The sequence below is a fragment of the Pundamilia nyererei genome, unplaced genomic scaffold (genome assembly GCF_000239375.1).
Source record: "Pundamilia nyererei isolate P.nyererei 1_Seehausen unplaced genomic scaffold, PunNye1.0 scaffold00434, whole genome shotgun sequence".
Lineage (NCBI taxonomy): Eukaryota > Metazoa > Chordata > Actinopteri > Cichliformes > Cichlidae > Pundamilia > Pundamilia nyererei.
This window is the reverse complement of record NW_005187835.1, coordinates 117,650-140,123: the sequence shown is the minus strand read 5'-3', so window position 1 is coordinate 140,123 and position 22,474 is coordinate 117,650. Positions and strand designations below refer to the sequence as shown.

At 42.9% G+C, this 22,474-nt stretch overlaps 2 protein-coding genes across 2 annotated transcripts; one reads left to right on the top strand and one right to left on the bottom strand.

Moving 5' to 3' along the window:
* Nucleotides 1-1,608: 1,608 nt before the first annotated feature.
* polr1h (RNA polymerase I subunit H) lies at nucleotides 1,609-3,467 on the bottom strand. The gene is made up of 5 exons (XM_005753503.2): nucleotides 3,232-3,467; nucleotides 2,993-3,112; nucleotides 2,098-2,198; nucleotides 1,900-2,009; nucleotides 1,609-1,826 (listed from the first exon to the last, which is right to left on the bottom strand). Exons 2-5 carry the CDS (start codon nucleotides 3,108-3,110, stop codon nucleotides 1,802-1,804), a joined length of 354 nt encoding a protein of 117 aa, XP_005753560.1. The 5' UTR covers nucleotides 3,111-3,112; nucleotides 3,232-3,467; the 3' UTR covers nucleotides 1,609-1,801.
* A 72-nt stretch (nucleotides 3,468-3,539) lies between these two features.
* ddx39b (DEAD (Asp-Glu-Ala-Asp) box polypeptide 39B) lies at nucleotides 3,540-21,866 on the top strand. The gene is given in 12 exon segments (XM_013916027.1): nucleotides 3,540-3,601; nucleotides 8,882-9,114; nucleotides 10,363-10,490; nucleotides 11,058-11,150; nucleotides 11,223-11,242; nucleotides 15,114-15,150; nucleotides 15,824-16,051; nucleotides 16,620-16,751; nucleotides 17,716-17,825; nucleotides 20,290-20,434; nucleotides 20,935-21,082; nucleotides 21,201-21,866. Coding segments are annotated over 11 exon segments (1,281 nt in total). The 5' UTR covers nucleotides 3,540-3,601; nucleotides 8,882-8,891; the 3' UTR covers nucleotides 21,218-21,866.
* The last annotated feature ends 608 nt before the right edge of the window (nucleotides 21,867-22,474 follow it).

Here is a 22,474-nt window from a genome sequence, read left to right as displayed (position 1 = left end):
CTTGATCAGCTGTTGTTAGAATTTATTTAATATTAATTTCTAGTATCAGCTGATGTTTGCTGGAGCCACAGCTGTAAAGCTGCTGGTCATGATATGGTTTGGTTATCTGGTGAGAGGGAAACATGAAGATGAAACCAGGAGATGTCCTTACTGGATCATCAGAGCTGTGATGGAGAAACAGGTTTACCTTTTAGGTGACATGAATGAGTTGAAGGGAAGTTATGAACTGTTTCTGAGAGACAAATAACACCAGGATCCTTTTTTAGGTAGCTGACAGCTGGCAGTATGTCCTAGTGCAGTCAGAGGGGAGGAGCCAGGGCCAAAGGTGAGGCACATCACGCACACAATAATAATTTTAATCTGAGGATAAAACGCAGGTACTGAGGCTGAGAGAAGCTTCAGTGCTCTCAGAAGACTAAAAACAAGGCTAAGGTCCACAATGACTCAAACGAGATTAAACAATGCTGCTGTGTGTCCACCAGGAGAGGCTGGACAGTATAGATGTAAAACCAATATGCCAGCAGCAGTTTATCTCTGTTAGTGAGAGGAGCAGGCATGTGTTTGTCTCCCTCACATAGTGGACGTTGAGTTGTTATGTGGGGCATGTAGTCCATATCTGTTGCTGTAACAGTAGCTCATGTTGAGAATAAAAACATCCCAGCTCACTGACTTGATCGGGGCAACAGTGCCTAAAATGTTGCATAATTTTGCTGAGAGATCTTTTACTTCGTGGTCATCTTAGACGAGTAGTTTTATGGACAAAACCAGCAGGTCATTCAGTGTTCCCTTAGTGCTGATGTATCAGAGATGTTGGTGTAACTGAAGTAATGTTGTTAAGTCCTTAAAGTCATATTCTTTTATTGTCATGACTGTATTTGAAGCTATTTTTATTTTTGTATGATACCTGATTTATATGGAATATGGCTGAAGTAAACTAAAGTCTAAAATACTTAGTCAGTCATTTTTTTAAATAGTAATTTAACGTTATATAATTCACATATAAAACTATGAATTGTGATTTTAAATGGTTTAAAAGCATGTAGAATAGCATGTGTAGGCAAGTATATTTCTCCTTTTATCAAGAAGCAAAAACAAAAAGGACAAAATAAGAAACGGGGCAGCGTTCGGTGGCTGAATCATCCGTCCCCACCAACGCCAAAACCAAATCTACGCCCTTGATTCCTTCAATCAGTGCCCTCAGTCAGAGTTGTTACTGAGGTCTTTGGTTATGGACATTATTCCTGTATCTGCTGCAACCTTCAGCCAAACAGGCCAGGTTAGCTGTGTCAGCTCATAGACAGAGGTCTAATACTAGAAACCTAAAAGGCATCAAATATGGATACATTTAGCTGTAAACACACATTTGTTTGTTTTGATCACATAAACAATATACAAAGTTTATTTAGTGAAGAAAAAACTATACAAAATAAAGCTGATACATTTCAATATTGCTTCACCTGTTCTGATTCAATTACATGAATCAGTGGGGGCTCCATCAGGTCAAGAATATGGTGTTGCTGAAATCCTGCTCGAGTTTATTCACACACAACTTTCTGCCGACTATATATCAGCGCTGTGCATCCAAGCAGCCAAAGAGAAAAACAGGAGTGCTGCTTTAATAAGGTTTTATTGACGTGGTCAGCTGTACAACAGTCACATAAACTTAAATGTTGTTCAATCCTAACTGTACAAACTCAAGTTTAAAATAAAGGTTAGAGTAAGCTCTGTTTAAACTCGTTTTTGTGCAGTCTTCAACAATAGCCGAGTAAGCAGGAGGGGGGAGATGCAAAGGACCCTCTTCTTAGGAGTCCTCCTTCTCTTGATACCTACAAGGACAAAATGAAACGATGAGCAAACAATCACAACAGCAGCAACATATGGTGACCTCGTGATGATTACCTGCAGTGTGTGCAGGTGAAGAAGACTGTCTGTCCTTCATCTGCAGACCTCATCTGCCTGGTATGGTAAATCATACCCTCTTTGTTGCAACGAGAGCAGCGCCTGTCAATCTACAGGAAGCAGAGAGCTTATTAGTAGCACATAGAGCTGTTGGTATCATGCAGTACACTCAGCAGGCAGCAAACAGGCAGCACTTACCACAGCACCCTTCATTTCAGAGTCCTCCTCATCCTGAGACACAGCCGTCTGCTCCGCAGGGTTAAACACCACGGCAGAATAGATCTCCTGACCTGAGAACTCTGAATAAGCAGAGAAGAAATCATCTGTGCACTTATCACTCACTAATGTGTTATCAGTGCTTAAAAACAACCCCACACCATAAACCCCCCCCTCCACCAAACTTTAGACTTGGCTCAATGCATTCAGACAAACACCGCTCTCCTGGCTACCACCAAACCCAGATTCATCTATGGGATGGCCAGAAATAGAGGCGTGATTCATCAATCCAGAGAACAGGTCTCCACTGCTCTAGAGTCCACGTGCTTTACACCACTGCATCCAGCACTTTGCATTGCATTTGGTGATGTAAGGCTTGGATGCAGCTGGTGGTCACGGAAACCCATCACACTTTACACACTGTTCTGATTTAATCTGAAGGCCACATGTAGTGGTATCCTATCACGTTACCATGCTGGAACTCACTGAGCTCCTGAGAGCGACCCATACTTTCACAAATGTTTGTAGAGGCGGCCTGCATGCCTGGATGCTTGATTTTATTCACCTGTGACCATGGAAGTGACTGAAACACCAAATTCAGTGATTTGGATGAGTGAGTGAATCCGTTTGCCACAATACTGTATATTGAGCTTATAAAAATACAATCACTTGCTGCAAGAAACTAAAATGATCCAAAGATGGACAGCAGATAGCTCGCAGATAGCTCTCAGATAGCTGCTCTGCCGCTTCATTTGTACAGGCTGTATAAATATCACAGGAATATCAAGATGGAAGCGAAATGAGAAAAACAAAAAGTGAGACAGCAGCAAAATCTCTGCTGCTCATGCTCACACATAAACTCTGATATGAAATTTACCTGATACAGGGATCCTAAAGGAGCAGCCGGGGCAGCACACTACGTCCGGTATTCCTGGGAGAGGAAGAACATTCCCACACTCTGGGCAGAAGTTCGGACCACCACCAAAACACGACATCTCTGTTTCATGCGAAGTATTATTGTTATACATTTTGATACGATTAATAACTGTAAAATGGAATCGAATGAAAATTTATACTGACTTATTTTGCTTAGTCGATTCATATTTTAGAGCTTACCTTCCAAAATAAGTTAAAGCGGTAATGTTGTTTTGTTGTCTAACACCGCGCGTGGCACTTGAACACGTGAAGATCGATCAAATCCGCAACTGTCAACTAACGATGTGTTCAGCTTTCGTCGTCAGCCTTCAGCTTTAACAAAACACTTTGATGACTTACCGTTTAATGTCTTTACAGGGTTGGCAATCTAAACAAGACGCGGTTTATAGCAAAGACTCCCTGTTGTTACTTTCAGCCTGGCATCTGCATGGTTACACACAGTCGGGTCCTACAGCGGATGGTTGTCCGTCGCATTCTACACGTCATTGTGACGCGCTAACAATCGCGCTTTACTTTAAACAGACGTTGACTTTTCTCTCTCGTAGTGAAGGTATGTCGATTATTAAAAGAACTGTAGGCAGTGCACGTTATCAGTACCTGCGGCAACATGACTGTCACCTCTCTGAAGTTTAATGTTGAGCCGTGAGATGTTCCAGTGAGATGTGACGAGTTGTTTGTTAGCCGCTGAGCTAATGACAGCTAGCTGTTTAGAATACTTGGGATTTGCTTTTACGGTTATTGCTAAAACGGCCACTCACGTGCGCTGTGTTTACGTCAGCTGCCGTAATGTCAGACGAGCCCGAGTAAATAACAGATCAGGGATGGTCCCAGTTTTATGGCGTCCGTAGTTTCATGTCGGTAATGATCTGCAGTGTGATGAAGAAATCTTAAAGACATCAGTATTGCTGGATTTGAACTTTCAAAAGTCAAAACATAACTGCGCGTGTGGTTATAGCTATTTAATATTCAGCGACAATAAAAATAAAAGTTCCGGAATATTCCTTCAAAATGAAACCAGGCAATTGATTTTTAGCACAGTGGACTGATTCATGTTTTCAAACTGAGGTGGTGGACATCACTGGAATCCTTATAGAAAATCTAGCCTGCTGTAAAAGTTGGTGCCTCATGTTAGACACTCACCACTATTCTGGCATTTATGCAATATAAAAAAATTTTGCAGGGTGGCACAGTTGTTAGCACTGTTGCCTCACAGCAAGAAGGTCCTGAGTTCAGTTCCACCATCAGGCCGGGGTCTTTCTGTGTGGAGTTTGCATGTTCTCCCTGTGTTTGCGTGAGTTTTCTCTGAGTACCCCGGCTTCCTCCCACAATCCAAAGACATGCAGTTAGTGGGGTTAGGTTAACTGGAAACTCTAAATTTCCCGTGAGTGTGATTGGTTATCTGTGTCTATGTGTTAGCCCTGTGACACACTGGCGACCTGTCCAGGGTGTACCCTGCCTCTTGCCCTAAGACAGCTGGGATAGGCACCAGTGTGACAGTACCAGTATTCTGCTTTTACTCAAAACACTTTGTAACCTTTGTACACTTTGTTAGTACTGATTGAATTCTTTGTAGCAACAATTCAACGAGGTGCTGAAAACATTTCCTCAGAGACTGTGGCCCATGTGGACATCATAACATCACACAGTTCCTGCAGATTTGTCACCATCTCCCAAAGGTGCTCAATTGGCTTGACATCTGGTGATTGTGGAGGCCGTTTAAGTACAGTGAACTCATTGTCATGTTCAAAAAACCAGTCTCAGATTATCTGAGCTTTGTGACATGGTGTGCTATCCCCCAAAGGGGTGGACATGGTCACCAACAGTACTCAGGCAGGCTGTGGCATTTAAGCAATGCTCATTTGATACTAAGGGCCACAAACCATGCCAATAAATTATCCTCCAGGCCATTACTACAGCAACACCATGAGCTGCTGATACAACCCAGGATGGATCCATTCTGCTGTCTCCTGTATTCCTCACTATCTGTCTGAGAGGCCTCAGTTTGTACGGCTGTGGGCCAACCTGTCTGATGTGGTGGTTAGTAATACTGGGTTTCCACAGTCACCTGAATGACAGATTGGACTGAAGGCCCAACGGTGATGCTGTGTACAAGAAGGGGATGAGCAGACTCTACTTTCTAAGGAAGCTCAGATCCTTTAATGTGTGCAGCAAGATGCTGGAGATCTTCTAACATCCTGTGGTAGAGAGTGCATCTATTCTGCTGCTGTCTGCTGAAGGGGCAGCATCACTGCCAGCAAGATTTAAACACTAATTCAAAAGCCTGGAAGCACCTCGGTCAGAATTTGGAGGTGTTTGAGTCAGTGAGGGTCAGAGGTCACACTCATCTCCATCAAGGATAACCCATCACATCCGCTCTACTCCACAGTTTGGAGACAGCAGAGCTCCTCCCACTGATCCCCCCCCCCACCACCACCATAATTCTTCATTCTGTGAACACACCAGTCAGCTACATATTTTAGTATTGCTCCTGCATGGAGCTGTTTTTCTTAGATTTATAGTGTACATATTATTTTATTTATTTATTTATTTTAATGCAGTTTGTAATTCTCTCTTACACAATGTCAGTCTTACTTTAAGTGTGTGTAGAGAGAGAGAGAGAGTGCAGGTTAAGTATCTATCGAGCATCAGTATAGTACAAGACCTTTACAGGCACCCGTGGCACTTTCATATAACTGTGTTGTTCATTTGTTGTTTATTGTAGATTCTATTTTTTTACTCATATTTGTTATTAGAGCTCCCACAAACGATTATTTTGATAGTCGACTAGTCACCGATTATTTTTGCGATTAGTCGACTAATCAGATCATCATCCATTGGACGTACAGGTACAGCTTATTGCACCAGCAGCATCTGCTCTCATATAACTATCATTAGCTTACAGCTTGAAGTGTTTCAGGTGCTAACTACAAATAAAGACATGATGATAGTTTATTAAAGTTTAATGAAATCTGCAGATTGTTTCGGTGAAGTTTAATAAACTCCTTCTATCTAAAATATAACAGGACACCGGAATAAATTCTCGAGCATCTCACACTTCTGATAATCAGCTGTCTGCTTGACGTTTATTCAGCTGTGTAAAAACTTTAATCTCAGCCAAACCGATTTACTCAGGAACAAATAAAATACTGAAAAAAGCCAAACAACAACATTTTAAGTTATCTAAGTGACTCATATATCGTGTTTAACCTGAGTAGCGAAAGACGGCGGTGGGTTTGAAAATGATCTGCCGGGAGTCCGGTGTTCTCACGGCTCTAGTGACCTAGCCCCCGGCTAGCTATCGAGCTAGTGGGTAACAGACGTCTCCGAAAACGTCGGAGCGCTTTTGAAAATACGCCATTGTTGGAAACTGGAATTGGCTGAGCTGTGCTATGAATTCTGGGATATGTTGGGCCATACGCCCGACCCATCCTTCAAATCTGGGGAAAAGTAGGACGCATTTGTCGGCCGCATTTGCAGAAGTCTTTGAATTTGGAAAGCCTTCACAAATGCGGCCTCCCAAGGATGCGCCCCCTGAATTTGGACACAGCTGCCGGACACAGCTTCTTCTTCTTCTTCGGGGTTTAACGACAGCTGGCATCCTTGTACATGCAGTGCTGCCATCTTCTGTTTCAGTCCGTTATCACACTCTTAAATCCTGCTACTTATTCCTGCGTCTTTCAGGATCTTACAAAGCTTTAAATAACGCGTCGACTATTAAATTAGTCGACGATGATTTTGATAGTCGACGTAATCGTGGCAGCCCTATTTGTAATCATGCTGCTGTAACACAAACATGTGGGATCAATAAAGTACGTATTTATATACCGTAATTGTCGGGCTATAAGCCGCTACTTTTTGCACAACCTTTGAACCCTGCGGCTTTTAGTCAGGTGCGGCTTTTCTAAGGGTTGTCCATGATTTTTGTCATATCATAAGAGGATTTGTTTTGTTTGTTCCGCTGTTGTACGGCACTACGTTGCCTGGCGGAAGGGCATGTGATCAGACACACAGTATCGGGGTTCAAGAGTGGTATGTTGGTCACATGTCCATCCGCCAGGCAACATAGTGCTGTACAAGTAGCGCGAAAAACAAACTTCAAAGTAGCGCTACGCGTTCAGCAGGAGGCGTGGATGACGAGCGGCGATAAACTTGCGAAAAGCAAGTTATGCTCAACTCCACCGGTGGAATCTGACAGCGTGGAAAAGTGTGAAAACATCCACGATCACCAACGGATTTGAAGGGCTGGACTGCTGCATGATGGAGAGGAGGACACCGCCACGGCCCTTCTGAGGGTGTTCGACTCTGATACTGACAACGAGGATTTCTTTGGTTTTGAAAGTGACAACGAAGGAGAGAAGCGGAGAGTGGATGACGAAGCCATCCTGAGCCTGTTCGTTTCCGACACTGGAGGAGAGGACTTTGGTGGTTTTAGTGTGCAGGAAGAAGAGAAAGATGGTGAATGACTGACTTGTCTTGTTAAAGCTGTGTCACTGCACCTGAACCTAAAAGGTAGGCCGGATCTATTTTTCTGGTGTGCTGTAGGCTACTGTTATGTACTACATGTGCAAATATGTACCCATAACTTGTTTTTCAAAATATTAATAAAAGGGGTGTGTCTCCAAACAGCCATCTCTTTCATGACAATTCCCTTTGTGCATATTCTCTTACATATGATGAGTCAACATTGAAACACCTGCGGCTTTTAGTCAGGTGCGGCTAATGTATGTACAAAACAGGATTTTCCCCTGATTTTAGCTTGTGCGGCTAATATTCAGGTGCGCTTTGTAGTCCGGGAAATAGGGTACACTCATGTTGTTTGTGCTAAATTCTGACCCTCCCATGCAAGCGTTGTAGCAGACTCATCAAACCAGGCAACGGTTTCCAAGCTTCTGTTATCCAGTTGTGATGATGTTCAACTTATAGCCTTGCTGTTGTGTTGTTGGCGGACAGGACTGGCACCTGGTGTGCTCTCCTGCTTCTGTAAGCCCACTTCATTTATCTTTTGTTTTGTTATGATGCATGTCTGCAAGTAGCTAAGCAGTTTAGCATCAACAAAGCACTTCATGGATATTTTCTCTTTTATTGGACAATTCTCTGTAAACCCTAAATTGACGCTACGGGGCGCCAATAATCAAGGTGTGTTCAAAGTCAGTAAAAATCAGCTTTTCCCCCATTCTACTGCTCTGTTTCAAGTCGAGCCAGGCATAGTAGTTATCTCTACATGGCTAAATGCCTAAAAATCAATTTATCATTTCTCAACATTGTTGACATTTTTCTGCGTATTTGTTTTCTCTCCCCTTTCTTCTCTAATTTTTATGTATTTTTTGAGGAGGGTGGAGAATCTTTTTTTATTCTTCTCTGCATTTTTTTTCTCTGATTATAGTTTGTTTAGTAAAAATGGAAAAGGTTCTTCTCTGAAACAGTGATGAGCTGCACGTGTGTCATTCATTTATACGCTGCATTGTATGGAATGATGTCCTGCGTTTTTCCTATGGACTTGGATACCTGGGTTAATGGTGTTTGTCTAATTGTCAGTATAATAACAATGAAGTTGATTAGGATTTGACTTTGGGAGGTGGGATTGGGCTGCTGCACTCAGAGCATGAGCTTGAGATAGCTAGATTAAGGACATCTGCTCTGACTGACGTCTCCAAACCAGGAGTAAAACAAGCCCAACCTTCTGAAGTCTAAGCTGCTGGCTCTTATTTGCACACATGCTGACTCCAATAATTAAAACTTTGGCCATGTTGAACCTTCTAGTACTGCGAAAGTTTAAAAGCTCTTTGTTCCTGAAGTTTCATACGTCACATTTGTTTTTCTCGTTTCGCAGCAGGGTCAGGATGACAGAAAACGACGTAGATAACGAGCTGTTGGACTATGAAGATGATGAGGTGGAGGCCGGAGGGGTTGGAGATGTTGGAGGTGCAAGTGAGATGTTGATAAGGAAGGAGGAAGTGAAGGGCTCCTATGTGTCCATTCACTCCTCTGGATTCAGAGACTTTCTGCTGAAACCTGAACTGCTGAGAGCCATAGTGGATTGTGGGTTTGAACATCCGTCTGAGGGTGAGTAACTGGTGCCAGGAGGAAAATTGGGAACTGGTACAACCGCTGTTACATACACCAGCTTCCCTGTCCCTGCTGAAGAGAAGCCCCCCCAGAGCATGATGCTGCCACCACCATATCTGACAGTGGGGATGGTTCAGAGTGATGTGCAGTGTTAGTTTTCCTCCACACATAGCGTTTTTCATTTTGGTCTCATCTGACCAGAGCAGCTTCTAAAGGCCAACTTTGTGCAGTGCACGACTAATAGTTGTCCTGTGGACAGATTCCCCCACCTGAGCTGTAGATCTCTGCAGCTTGTCCAGAGTCACCATGGGCCTCTTCGCTGCATTTCTGATCAGCTCCTTGTTCGGCCTGTGAGTTTAGGTGGACGGCCTTGTCTTGGTAGGTTTACAGTTGTGCCGTACTCCTGCCATTTCTGAATGATGGCTTGAACAGTGCTCCGTGGGATGATCAAGGCTTGGGAAATCTTTTTGTAGCCTAAGCCTGCTTTAAATGTCTCAATAACTTTATCCCTGACCTGTCTGGTGTCTAAATCCAATCCAGAATCTGTGGCAAGATCTGAAAACTGCTGTTCACAAACGCTGTCCATCTAATCTGACTGAGCTGGAGCTGTTTCAAAGAAGAATGGGCAAAGATTCAGTCTGTAGATGTGCAAAGCTGGTAGAGACAGACCCTAAAAGACTGGCAGCTGGAACTGCAGCAAGAGCTGGTTCTACAAAGTTTTGACTCAGGGGCTGAATAATTACGCACACCCCACTTTGCAGTTATTTATTTGTAAAACATGTTTGGAATCATGTATGATTTTCGTTCCACTTCTCACGTGTGCACCACTTTGTGTTGGTCTTTCACCTGGAAGTCCAATAACATTGATTCATGTTTGTGGCTGTAATGTGACAAAATGTGGGAAAGTTCAAGGGGGCCCAATACTTTTGCAAGCCACTGTAACTTACCTCAGGTCAGCAGGCAGCTTGCTCCAAAGAACAGGACCACAGATGCTGAAAGCACCCGTAGACCTAAGTCTGGGAACAGTTCAGAGATGTGCATGTGATGACCTGAGAGTTCTGACTCTGAAAGACCCTGAGAAAGTATACTGGAGGGCAAACCACAGAGAGCTTTGTGAAATAATTAAAGGATTTTAAAGGTAACTTTGCATTGAACTGGGAGTGAAAGAAATGGCTTGAGTACTGGTTTCTGGTTGCTGCATCCTGAATGAGCTGAAATTCTCCTGCTCATGTGTTCTCCTTCCAGTTCAGCATGAATGCATCCCTCAGGCAATCCTGGGTATGGATGTGCTCTGTCAAGCCAAGTCTGGGATGGGGAAGACAGCAGTGTTTGTTCTTGCCACCCTGCAGCAGCTAGAGCCCATCACCGGTCAGGTGAGGTGTAGCAGCCAGGACAGAGCTAAAAGGTGTTTTATTATATTGTAACAACTGTCATTTAATTGCTTTTCTGCATTTATTTTCATTTTAGATTCTACTTACAGCTGATTTTTAGCTAATGAGGACATTTGTTCTGTACTTGTGGAGCCTTCATGTCTAGATAAACAGGCTCAAAAACAAATCTGAAAGCAAACTCGGGATATTGCGTTGTGTCTTTTGTGTAAAATGCCGACTTTTACCTGACAGTCACAGAGTCAGTTGACTCCATGATGTTGTGATTAGGGCTTTTCACAACTCCTGACTGACCAACTGCTAAAATCCAGATGAGAGAAAAATGTTTGAGTCACTCTTAATTATTACCATCCACTTGGCAGAACGCTTGGTAAAGAGTTTTGGGCTGTTTGAGTTTGAACGAAAGACTTGCAGTAGCGTGCAGGGAAAAAAGAACAGCGTACATTCAGATTTACAGATGCATCGTGTTTTCAAGGACCATAGTGCAGTAAATACATCCCATAGTGAATTAAGTTGGTACTATATCTTAATCTTTGCCATTTTTATGTGCAGGTCTCTGTCCTGGTTATGTGCCATACCAGAGAGCTGGCGTTTCAGATCAGCAAGGAATATGAGAGATTTTCAAAGTACATGCCCACTGTTAAGGTAAAGCAGCTTGAACTCATACATCAGTTTCTCCCAGCTCAAACAGTATGATGTATGCTTGTTTTCCTGCAGGTGGCAGTGTTCTTTGGAGGGTGTGGAGCAGGGAAATTATTTTACTGCTATTGTTAAATAATTATCATCAGTACCCTTGCATTAATAATAGAATCTGCAGCATTGATATTGTATTCAGAGGTTTAAACAGTGTGTGTGTTTTAGAAAGAATAAGTTGCAGGCTGACAGGAAGTTGCAGAGAGTTTGCAGAAGTGAAAGCAGAGTCTAAGTTATTCTGAGGAGCAGATTAGACGAGGCTATTTGAATTACTAGGTTATTCAAATTGTCTGTTATACTTTTATATTCTTTTATTAAGCTCTTAGTAGAGGCTCTTGATTAAAACATTTATTTAGTAGATGACATATACATAGTCTCAGTTAGGATGAGCCTCTGTTCTGGTGAAAGGTCAGAAGTGCAACAGGTGAATTGAGAAAGAGCATTTAAGGACAAGACTGTAAGTGAGAGGTGACATAGAGGCTGAGTGAGGTCGTGACATACACAAACACATGAGTTAGATGTATTTATAGGAAAGAGGTTAGTCATGTCTGGTTGTAACTGCGAAAAGTGTCTTTGTAAAAGAGGAACAATTCACTTCAAGACAAGAACTGAAAGGTGGACAGGAAGTACCGGCCATGAAAATAGAAGACGATGTTCTTTCGAACTGTGGCCAGGACTCTGCAGTCTATGCACACCTACAGGCCAGTGGACACTTTCAATGATGAGGATGTAACATCCTGAACAGGGAGGAACGCTGGTTTGAACACCAAGTCAAGGAGGCCATTTACGTGAAAAGGGAAAGACCATCTCTGAATGGAGGAGGGGCCTAAGGGTGCATCTGTCACCATCTTACAATGCTGTGATTGCAGCCATTCCCCAGCTCTCTGTGAATGGGACTCATGGCCACTGATCAATGGTCTTTGATTAATGGTCATGACCTCCCAGCCCATTGTTCACCCACCAATAGTTTCCTTCATTGTGTAAATGTGCTGTTTATAAGGTTGGAAACCTGCAGTCAGCTGAGACTGAAGAAGTCACTTGGACGAGTAACGAAATGTTTCTCCCACAAAACGTCCAGGTGAACGGAATCAACCTTTGGGATTTACTTACCTGGATGATTGAGCATGCATCAAAACTCTGACGATAATAATCCACGCCTTTTTTCTCACCATGGCGCATGTGGTGTAGGAAATGATCAATAGTGGGTCAACAACCTTCTAAACCTCCTAGGACCTGACGTCCACATATGTGGACATCACATTTTGGGTTGTCTAGACCAAAATACAAAATTTTGTTCTACAAGGGCCTGATATCCACTTACGAGGACATTATACTGCCACTGTTCTATCCAAATGTAAAGCAAATGTCCTCATATGTGGATCTAATTTATCTCAGAAACAAAAATCGGGTATAAAAAAATTCTGGTAATTCTTTGTTTTTACATCCATCGGGTCTAAATCAGCCCAAATAGCAAAGAAAAATTAAAAATGCATGCCATGAAAGAGTTCAGGTCTTAAGAGGTTAAGGGACAACTTCTACTAAGGATTAATACCTGGGAATCTCCACCATTTTGTTTTATAACTGAAGAAGCTTCTCGGATGAGACGTGAAACGTCTTCAAGAAACTTAAAGAAATCCAGTTGCTTTCAGTTCAGTTTTATATATACAGTACCAGAAAACAACAGTCGCCTCAAGGTGCTTTATATTGTAAGGTAGACCCTACAATAATAAATACAGAGAAAAACACAACAATCATATGACTCCCTATGTGCAAGCACTTTGGCGACAGTGGGAAGGAAAAACTCCCTTTTAACAGGAAGAAACCTCCGACAGCTGTGATTGGTTGGGGTGAGAGAACGAAGACAGGATAAAGACATGCTGTGGAAGAGAGACAGAGATTAATAACAGATATGATTCAATGCAGAGAGGTCTGTTAACACATAGTGAGTGAAGAAGAAACACCCAGTGCATCATGGGAATCCCCCAGCAGCCTACACCTATTGCAGCATAACTAAGGGAGGATGGATTCAGGGTCACCTGGTCCAGCCCTAACTAGAGCAGGGCGATATGGCCGAAAATATTTAACACGATATATATTTGAAAATTTGTGATAACGATATAACTGACGATATAGTTAAGGCGAGACAAAATACAACTCCACAACTTTACTAGTGCAAAAAAACCATCCATTTATTTTCACTTAAACAAGCAGCTGTTTTTTATGTGCATTAAAGCTATATAAAAATTTAGCAGTGCAAATGCAAATTTGCTGACATATCCTGAGCATCCTGTATAATATCCACTGAAGTTAAAAAGAGCTGCTTTGCTACATTAAACTGCAGTGTGCCAAATAAAAAAAGTCTAATATGTATTTTTCAGACCATAAGGTGCACGAGATTATAAGACACATTAAGCAAAACAAAGCAGTCAAACTTTATTAAACTCATTCTTCTTGCTTCCTCCACTTCTGTACCATTGATTACTGCTGTATTCTATCACAGCTGCTCTATTCCCATGTTGTTGCAGTATATTAATGACTAACCTTGTATTGTGGATGGATTATCTCAGTTGTTCTCCTGACTGAAGTTTGGTCCGTTTACAGCATCCTGCCATGCGATTGCATTTGTCTCTAACTATCAGGAACCTTCACGTTAACTTTTATCGAGTGCAAAAGTGTTAGCATTCATTATGCAGCTTCACTGTGTTTGTTATGCTAACATAGCTGTGTAGCTAGCGATCACGTATCACATCATTATATAGCAGCTAGCCCAACTTCAGTAACCCTACAAACGTCACTGCTGTTTAGTTTTCTGTCTTCATTTATGTTGGAAGTGATAGCAGAGCTGAACGTTTGAATGTTTGAGAAATCTCTCAGTCAGAACATGCTATATCATGCTTAGGTAACTAGCGAGCTAACTTCCGCTAGCTTCCTGCTAACTTCTAACTGTTAAATGTCATAAATTCTGTTTTCATGGATGCCTGGAAGTTAAACTTCATAGTTACACCTGGTAAAGCAGCAATGCTGATCGTTTTATTAAAGATGAAAGAATTTAGACAGTTTTTAACTCTCAGTGATGCTGCAGTGTTCGTTTGACTTTGGGACCTGAAGAGACGGAGTTTAGGACCCAGATTACTCCCAGATTTAAGAGCACCTTAGTCCGACAAATACGGTAATAACGACGGCCCGCTTGCATGTTCTACAAAAAAAAGTGCTTTGTTGTGTATCTGACGGACAAACACCAAACCAGTTCCACATCACTGAAGTTGCACCATTTTTACAAACCAATTCTGGTTCATCCGTTTCACTCAACAATCGGCCATGTGCGCATGAAAGCAAAGGCACTGCGCATGCGCGTTTTACCCATATTCTATCGCGATATTTCATTTTCTTATCGTTGCCTAACATTGTACCGGTATTACTGTGAATGGTATAATATGGCTCAGCCATAGCCCTAACTATATGCTTTAGCAAAAAGGAAAGTTTGAAGCCTAATCTTGAAAGTAGAGATAGTGTCTGTCTCCTGAATCCAAACTGGAAGCTGGTTCCACAGAAGAGGGGCCTGAAAACTGAAGGCTTTGCCTCCCATTCTACTTTTAAATACTCTAGGAACAACAAGTAGGCCTGCAGAGCGAGAGCGAAGTGCTCTAATAGGGTGATATGGTACTACAAGGTCATTAAGATAAGATGGGGCCTGATTATTTAAGACCTTGTATGTGAGGAGCAGGATTTTGAATTCTGGATTTAACAGGAAGCCAAAACAGGAGAAATCTGCTCTCTTTCTAGTCCCTGTCAGGACTCTTGCTGCAGCATTTTGGATTAGCTGAAGGCTTTTCAGGGAGTTTTTAGGACTTCCTGATAATAATGAATTACAGTAGTCCAGCCTGGAAGTAATAAATGCATGAACTAGTTTTTCAGCGTCACTCTGAGACAGGATATTTCTAATTTTAGAGATGTTGCACAAATGGAAGAAAGCAGTCTTACATATTTGTTTAATAGCTCCTTAGATTACTATGACCTGGATGACCGAGAACCTACGCAGACTTGGCAGCTCTTAGGGTTTATTTTTCTCAGTGTAACAACAGTTTTAGATGTTGGGTGATATGATTGTTCAATACTGTACAAAAACTTTAGGAATTAATTGTTTCAAATGTGATGTCATAGATTTCTTGGTGTTTTTAACAATTCATTTGGTACGAAGTGAAGCAAAAATGTTTTCTTTTGAAGGGCCTTTTACATCGGCCGTGCGCTGCACTCACTGCTTGTCATTTCAAAACGCGTTTCTCTGACGAGAGTTTGTGTCCTATTATGGTCAAATGTTGATAAAAACATGTATCGCTGGTTCATAAAGAAGAAAACTTTGTAACTATCCCAGCTGGTGAAGAGTGTGTCGTTTCCACAACACTGCTTCTCTCTGAGGTCTGCAGAACCTGCGGCAAACAGTTCACCAAACTCTGATATGTACAGAATGTTCTCCTTCATCATGTGGTTGAACTCAGCGCAGCAGTACTCTTCGTTTCTGTTCCTCGCACAAAAATACGTCACAAGTGTGCATGTGCTGTGCTTTGCTCGGTGCAGCAGGAAATCATTATTGTGTGGCACAAACAATAGACACAAATGGGTTCCAGAGTGCAGCGCGTGCATATGTGAAAGGGCCTTCAGTCATCATTATTGAATCTTTAGTCACTGCATCTAGATGAGTTTGTAATACACTGTAAATAATGTTCTCTTCCTTAGACATGCGCAGAGATGTCCAAGAGATTTTCCGTATGACTCCCCACGAGAAGCAGGTCATGATGTTCAGCGCCACCCTGAGTAAAGAGATCCGCCCAGTCTGCAGAAAGTTCATGCAAGATGTAAATACGCCTCTTCACTTTCATCTGCCATGCCTCTTCCCGCTCCCTCCACACCTCCACTACTCCTTCGCCTGCTGGAACAGTGGGTAACAAAGTCCAAGTCGATGTTCAGCCTCCATGAGTCCAAGTCACAAGAAAGAAGTGTGTGTGTGTGTGTTTACTTATCTTTCTGGGGACCAAAAAGTGGAGTTTTACTATACTTGTGGGGACTAACAGCTCTTATAGGGACAAAGTTCCCGTCCCCACAAATTTGAAGGGATTTTCGAGGCTCAAAATCTTGTTTTAGTGTGAGGGTCACAGTTAGGTCATGGTTAGGTTTAGGCTGAGGGTCAGGCATTCATCTTTGATGGTTAGGGTAAGGGGCTAGGGAAAGCATTATGTCAATAAGATGTCCCCACAGAGATATGAAAACACAACTGTGTGTGTGTGTGTGTGTTACCTATACCAAAGCCTTCCCTCCGTCTCCTCGCTGCTTCCTTTTCACTTCCACTTTATTATGTTTGATGTTCTCTTTGTGTGCTCTTCCCTGAATCTTGCCAACCTCCCTTTCAAACTCCTGCCGGTCCAGCCGATGGAAATCTTTGTAGATGACGAAACCAAGCTAACTCTGCATGGGCTGCAGCAGTACTACGTCAAGCTGAAGGATAATGAGAAAAACAGAAAGCTCTTCGATCTCCTGGACGCACTAGAGTTCAATCAGGTACCCACACCATACCTTCCCCACAGTGTAACCCCCCTGTGGACATTTTTGTTTTGTCTGTTTGCTTTTCTGTTGATGGGAATTAGATTGCTGCGTTTTATGTTCATGTCTTACAAGCATGTTACTGTGGGACACACTTGCAGATCCTGCTAGAGAAGCATTAGTTATTTCAAAGATCAAAATAAATGTCATTTATGCTACTTGTGTGCAACCCCTCAGCTCATCAACTTCCTGAAACCAGGCTCTATTCTTCTTCTGATTGGCTACACCTCTCAGAAAGAAGGGTTAGGGTTAGGCTGTGTGCCAGAGGACGACATCTCACATTTACAGTTAAAGAAATACTTATTAAGATATGTACAGTATGTGTGTGTACAGACAGAAAAGTATAATGGTCCTCTTAAAGGCCTTACTATGCTTCAGTGTGAGGGAGCGAGGGAAACAATATACTTTGGTCATGTGAGTATGTGAGGGTCCACCAGAGTGAGGGGTGCGCCCACCCAGTATTTGTTAGATATCAGCCCAGTACTGACTTTAATACCTGAATCATGTATTTTTGACAACAGGGCCAACAGTTCACTGGAGTTCTGTCTTTACCATGTCAGCAGCAGAGTTAACAGGACGTGGAGGAAACCAACAGGACAGCAGTGTCATAACTGCTAATCCAACAGGTTCTGCTTGTGCAGTTTGCGAGCTTGTCACTGAACAAAGAAACAAGTCGAGCGCTAGTGAGTGTCAAGAAGCATGGCTGATGGTGCTGTCCTGTTTCTCTCTGTCTCTTTTGTCCTGGTGTTGTTCTACATGAAAACTTTTTGATTCTACTTAGAGTAAAGTAATAAATAGCTGTTAATGATCGATTGTCTCCAAGTGCAGACGAGGGGCGCACACAGTGAAACAGACACACACAGGAAGCCGACAGGACTTAATGTCCACTGTAGCTGAGTGATTGTGTCGCTGTGCTGCTCAGGTGGTGATCTTTGTGAAGTCCGTCCAGCGTTGTGTAGCTCTGGCTCAGCTGCTTGTGGAGCAGAACTTTCCAGCGATTGCCATCCATCGAGGGATGCCTCAGGAGGAACGGTAACCGAGAGCGGTGACGCCATAAACGTTTGTTACTATTTCATTACTCCAGATAACACTGAACTGCCATGTTGTGTTCACTCTACTTGTTCTTTTGGCAGAGGATAACAAGCTCAGTGTGAAGCTTTAGGAAATGGCTCAAATGTAATCAGCTGACAGCGAGCTTAGCTCCCTGCAGCTGCAGTCTCTTTCTTGTGGCCAATTTGATTCAGTTTTATTTATATAGCACCAAATCACAACAACAGTTGGTACTTTATTTTGTAAAGTAAGGACCCCACATCTTTATGCTTTCTACTATATAATAATATTATGAAGAAGGAAGCAGGAGGCTTTTATTTTTTTCACTCTCAGACACTTTTATTTTGTTAAATTAATGCGTTGTGATGATTATACCATCGCAAACATGAGTTCTTATGGTGTTGTGTGCTCTAAGATGCAGTGCTGTGCAAAAGTCTTGAGCCAACCATTGTTAAGACAATGGTGCTGTCATATATTGAAACGTGCAAACATACCGTAAAAGGAAATACAGTACATTAAAACACAGTCTGTACAGGTCTGACAAGATTAAAAGCCAGAATCCGGTATTCTTCAACACAGTCTGATCTCTCTGAGACAGCTTCCTTTATGAGTACTCAGGAGCAGTTCTCCAGGCTTCCCAAAGGACATTCAAAGGTTTGGGGAGGCCATGACTGACTGTCCTGTGTGCGTTTTTTATATCCAGGTATGTTTTAGTGCATTGGCAGTGTGTAAGAAAGCACTTACATAGAAACAGCATCGAAGAAAATGCTTGTGTGAATGAGGCAAGTTGTGTAAAGCGCTCAGAGTAGAAAGGCGCTTTATAAGAACCAGTCCATTTACTATCATGATTTAGCTCCATTATAAAATAACTCAATTGTAAATATCCAGAATATTACAGAGATTAAATATATATAACTGACATTTTACTGTAAAACTTAATTTTGTTATTTTCACTGTAGAGGATGTGCATTAGATGGAGAGAGATATCCACAGACAGGAATGACTTCCTGTGTCCTTTAGTGGTGCATTATGGGTAATCGTAGTCTCTCAGTGACTGACCAGCTCATCATGAGTGGGTGGGAGGTCCAGCATTGTCCTGACCTTGGACAACATCCGCCTCTCAGACACCACCTTATCAAAGTCTAGCTCCATCCCCACAACATCACCCACCCTACCTTGTTTTACCGATGGCTGTAGGCACTCACTGTTGGACCTCCTGATCCTTTCCATACATATTGATGACCACAAATATTAGCATAGTGTGCATTGGGTCCTTCACAAAAATTTGAGGAAACTGTACAAGTGACAGGATGTCTGCTGGCATCTGAAACCCTCAACCTGCTGTCCCAGCATGCAACAGCACAGAGGATAGCACTGGCCCCAGCAGACTCATAGAAACACCTGTGTGTTGTCCGACAGCTGTTGAAGACCTCAGAGACGACTCTGGCCCTTCCTGTAGAGTGCAGTGGTGTTTTTAACCCACTACAATTTATTATCAGGTGTACTCTGAGGTATTTATAGTCCTGCACATCGACCCCCTGGATTGAAACAGGGCTCACAGGTTTCCCGGTCCTCCTAAATCCGTTGGTCTTTGCTACGCTGAGTTGCAGATGATTCTGCTCGACCACAGCCCAATACTCATCACCCTCACTGATGCATCCAACCACTGCAGGATCATCTAAAAGTAAAAGGTCTGTGGTGTAGATGGTGAAGAGGAAAGGGGAGAGGACAGTCCCTTGTGGTGCTCGTGTTGCCGATCACCTTATCAGACACACAATGTTGAAGACGCACGTTGTGATCCTCCTGTCAGATAATCAACAAGTCCACAAAGCAAGCTCCATATAAATAAGCAGCTTTGATGTGGAAGAACTTGACTGGCCTGCACAGAGTTCTTAGCTCTGCCTGACAGAACACATGACTCAGCTCCTCCTCTGTCTCTGCGCCTTCCAGTCTCTACACCCATGGACTTAACGTGCTACTTAAATAGGGAAAGACAAGGTGGAACAATGAGGAACAGCTGTGGCCTTCAGCCTCCTCTATGCACTGCTCCACCCCTCCCCTGCAGCTGAGCCAGAAACCACACCCTGTCACAAACACCTGTGGGATAAATTAAAGTGGAGACTACGAGCCAGTCCTTCTCATCCAGCATCAGTGTCTGACTGATGTCGGTGACCAGAAATCCCATAAATACACTTAAAAAAAGCTGATGTCCAAGAAAAACTTTGAAAGTCTTTCAGGAAGCTGGAGAGCTGTTACTCAAGACCACTTCCAAAGTTCCAAGAAGGTCTGTGTCATTGGGAGAAAAAAATGTAAAGACATGAGTGGGGACATTTGCACAGTAGTGTGGGGATGTTGATCAACTCAGCAGCCCAATACACACATAATGAAACTTTCAATGTGAGGATATGTGACACACAGACTAAGCTTCACTTATTGTCCTCTGTAGTTTGTCTCGCTACCAGCAGTTCAAGGACTTCCAGAGGCGAATCCTGGTGGCCACCAACCTGTTTGGACGAGGGATGGACATTGAGAGAGTCATTATTGCCTTCAATTATGACATGCCAGAAGACTCTGACACTTACCTTCACAGGGTGAGACTATCCATGTGTTGTTGACAGGCTAAAAGAGTAATAGAAATATATGTGAAAGCTGCACAAGGTGATATTTGTGACTTATTGGATGATGTACAAATACATATTTAAGGAGATGCTGAGGAATCTGAGCTCTTTATTAGATAGACACGGGTGTGAGGCATTTATTAATGTTATAATCAGCTGAGCAGGTAGTAGCTTATCCCAAGAGTGGCAAGGGGGGTCTCTGTCCTGCACCCAGGCTGGAAGGAAGTCTTCTGTTGAAAGAGGACTTCATAGGACAAACACGGGTACGGAAAAGAAAAGGCAGATCAAATACTCTGGGACAGCATTTATTCACTAACATTAACCTATACCAGAAAAACACGGAGAGGGCTTCTATCAAAGCCATACTATATTGTCCCATACTTATCCTGTACTGTGATTAGTTTGCCCTACTGTGCTGTAGTCTGTGATCCTGACTGAGTAATGTGGTCAGCTGCACTGGTGTCTTGGTGTAGGTTGCTCGAGCAGGCAGGTTTGGAACGAAAGGCCTGGCCATCACATTTGTGTCTGATGAAGGTGACGCCCGCACACTCAACGATGTCCAGGACCGCTTCGAGGTGAACATCGGCGAGCTGCCAGAAGAGATAGACATCTCCTCGTACAGTAAGTCTTCTTTCGTTTCTTGAATTATTGTAAGGTTCATCCAAACTAACAGCTGTGTGTGTGTGTGTGTGTGTGTGTGTGCGTGTGCGTGCGTGTGCGTGTGCGTGCGCTCCTGCAGTTGAACCAGCACGATAAACGAGCCGGACGCTCCAGTTGGACTTCGATTCACTTTGCAGTTTTACTCTGATGGAAGATGCAGACTGTGTTTGTATGAAACCTGGCACGTCCAACAGCAGATATTTACCCAAGCCTGTGCTTATTGAAAGGAAGAACGCAGGGGCACAGCTCCCTCTGCAGGAATGATTCAGAATAGACTTTGTATGATATGATTTAAGTTTCTAATGTCGGTATTTGTTAATATATAATTCAAGTTATCTGGTTTTCTAGGTGTGAGTGGAAGTACCAGAGGTAGTTTAGTATTGACAGTAGAAAGGCACTGTTTACTGCTGTGGATTAATAAAGTTTGCCTGGTAAGGTCTCCTTTATTCTTCATCTTCTCCTTTTTTAAATCCACATCCACACTCGTGCTGTTGGGATACATGCACAATGTGTTTGTTATCGTCTGACACTCAGACTTGTCAGGATGGCAGCACAGTTTTCTTTAAAACCTCTACATACCATTAACGGTGCTTTCACCAATATTCACGGCATAGGTGTAAATGGAGCCTCATAATATCATACATGACAGGAAGTTTGATCCATCGTTTCCAAAAGGAATCTCTTATGTTTAATATCATCCATCCATCCATCCATTCACTTCCGCTTCTCCTTTTCAGGGCTGCGGGGGGCGCTGGAGCCTATCCCAGCTGTCATAGGGCGAGAGGCGGGGTCCACCCTGGACAGGTCGCCAGTCTGTCGCAGGGCCAACACACAGGGACAGACAACCATTCACACCTAGTGGCAATTTGGATTATCCAATTAACCTATCCCCACAAGCTGCATGTCTTTGGACGTTGGGAGGAAGCCGGAGTACCCGGAGGGAACCCACGCAAACACAAGGAGAACATGCAAACTCCACACAGAAAGACCCCGACCTGATGGGGAATTGAACTCAGGACCTTCTTGCTGTGAGGCAACAGTGCTAACCACCGTGCCGCCCTATGTTTAATATCATTTGGAGTTAAAATGAGTTTAGATTCGTGAGTCTTTGTGATTTTACTTTCAACATGTTAGTATGATCTGTTGTATATTTGTTTTTAAATCCAAGCCTTGTTGAAGACAACATCTTGGACCATGTATGCTTGTGAACAGCACCTTTTAAATTTGAGCCCCGATCGTATCTGACAGTCCTGCATGCAAAGGTTTTTTTCACAGCGCGTCGGCCACCTTAACTCCATGAATCAACTGAAAAACTGAGGAAGCTGAACGAAGACGTCTCATCACAGCTCGTTT

What these genes read in the sequence shown, in the direction of transcription:
- polr1h (XM_005753503.2), bottom strand. Translation starts at nt 3,110, where the DNA reads ATGTCGTGTTTTGGTGGTGGTCCGAACTTCTGCCCAGAGTGTGGGAAT. An exon ending in CTTTAGGATCCCTGTATCAG is followed by an intron (nt 2,199 to 2,992) that starts GTAAATTTCATA and finishes CTGCTTATTCAG; the next exon opens with AGTTCTCAGGTCAGGAGATC. An exon ending in CTGAAATGAAGGGTGCTGTG is followed by an intron (nt 2,010 to 2,097) that starts GTAAGTGCTGCC and finishes TGCTTCCTGTAG; the next exon opens with ATTGACAGGCGCTGCTCTCG.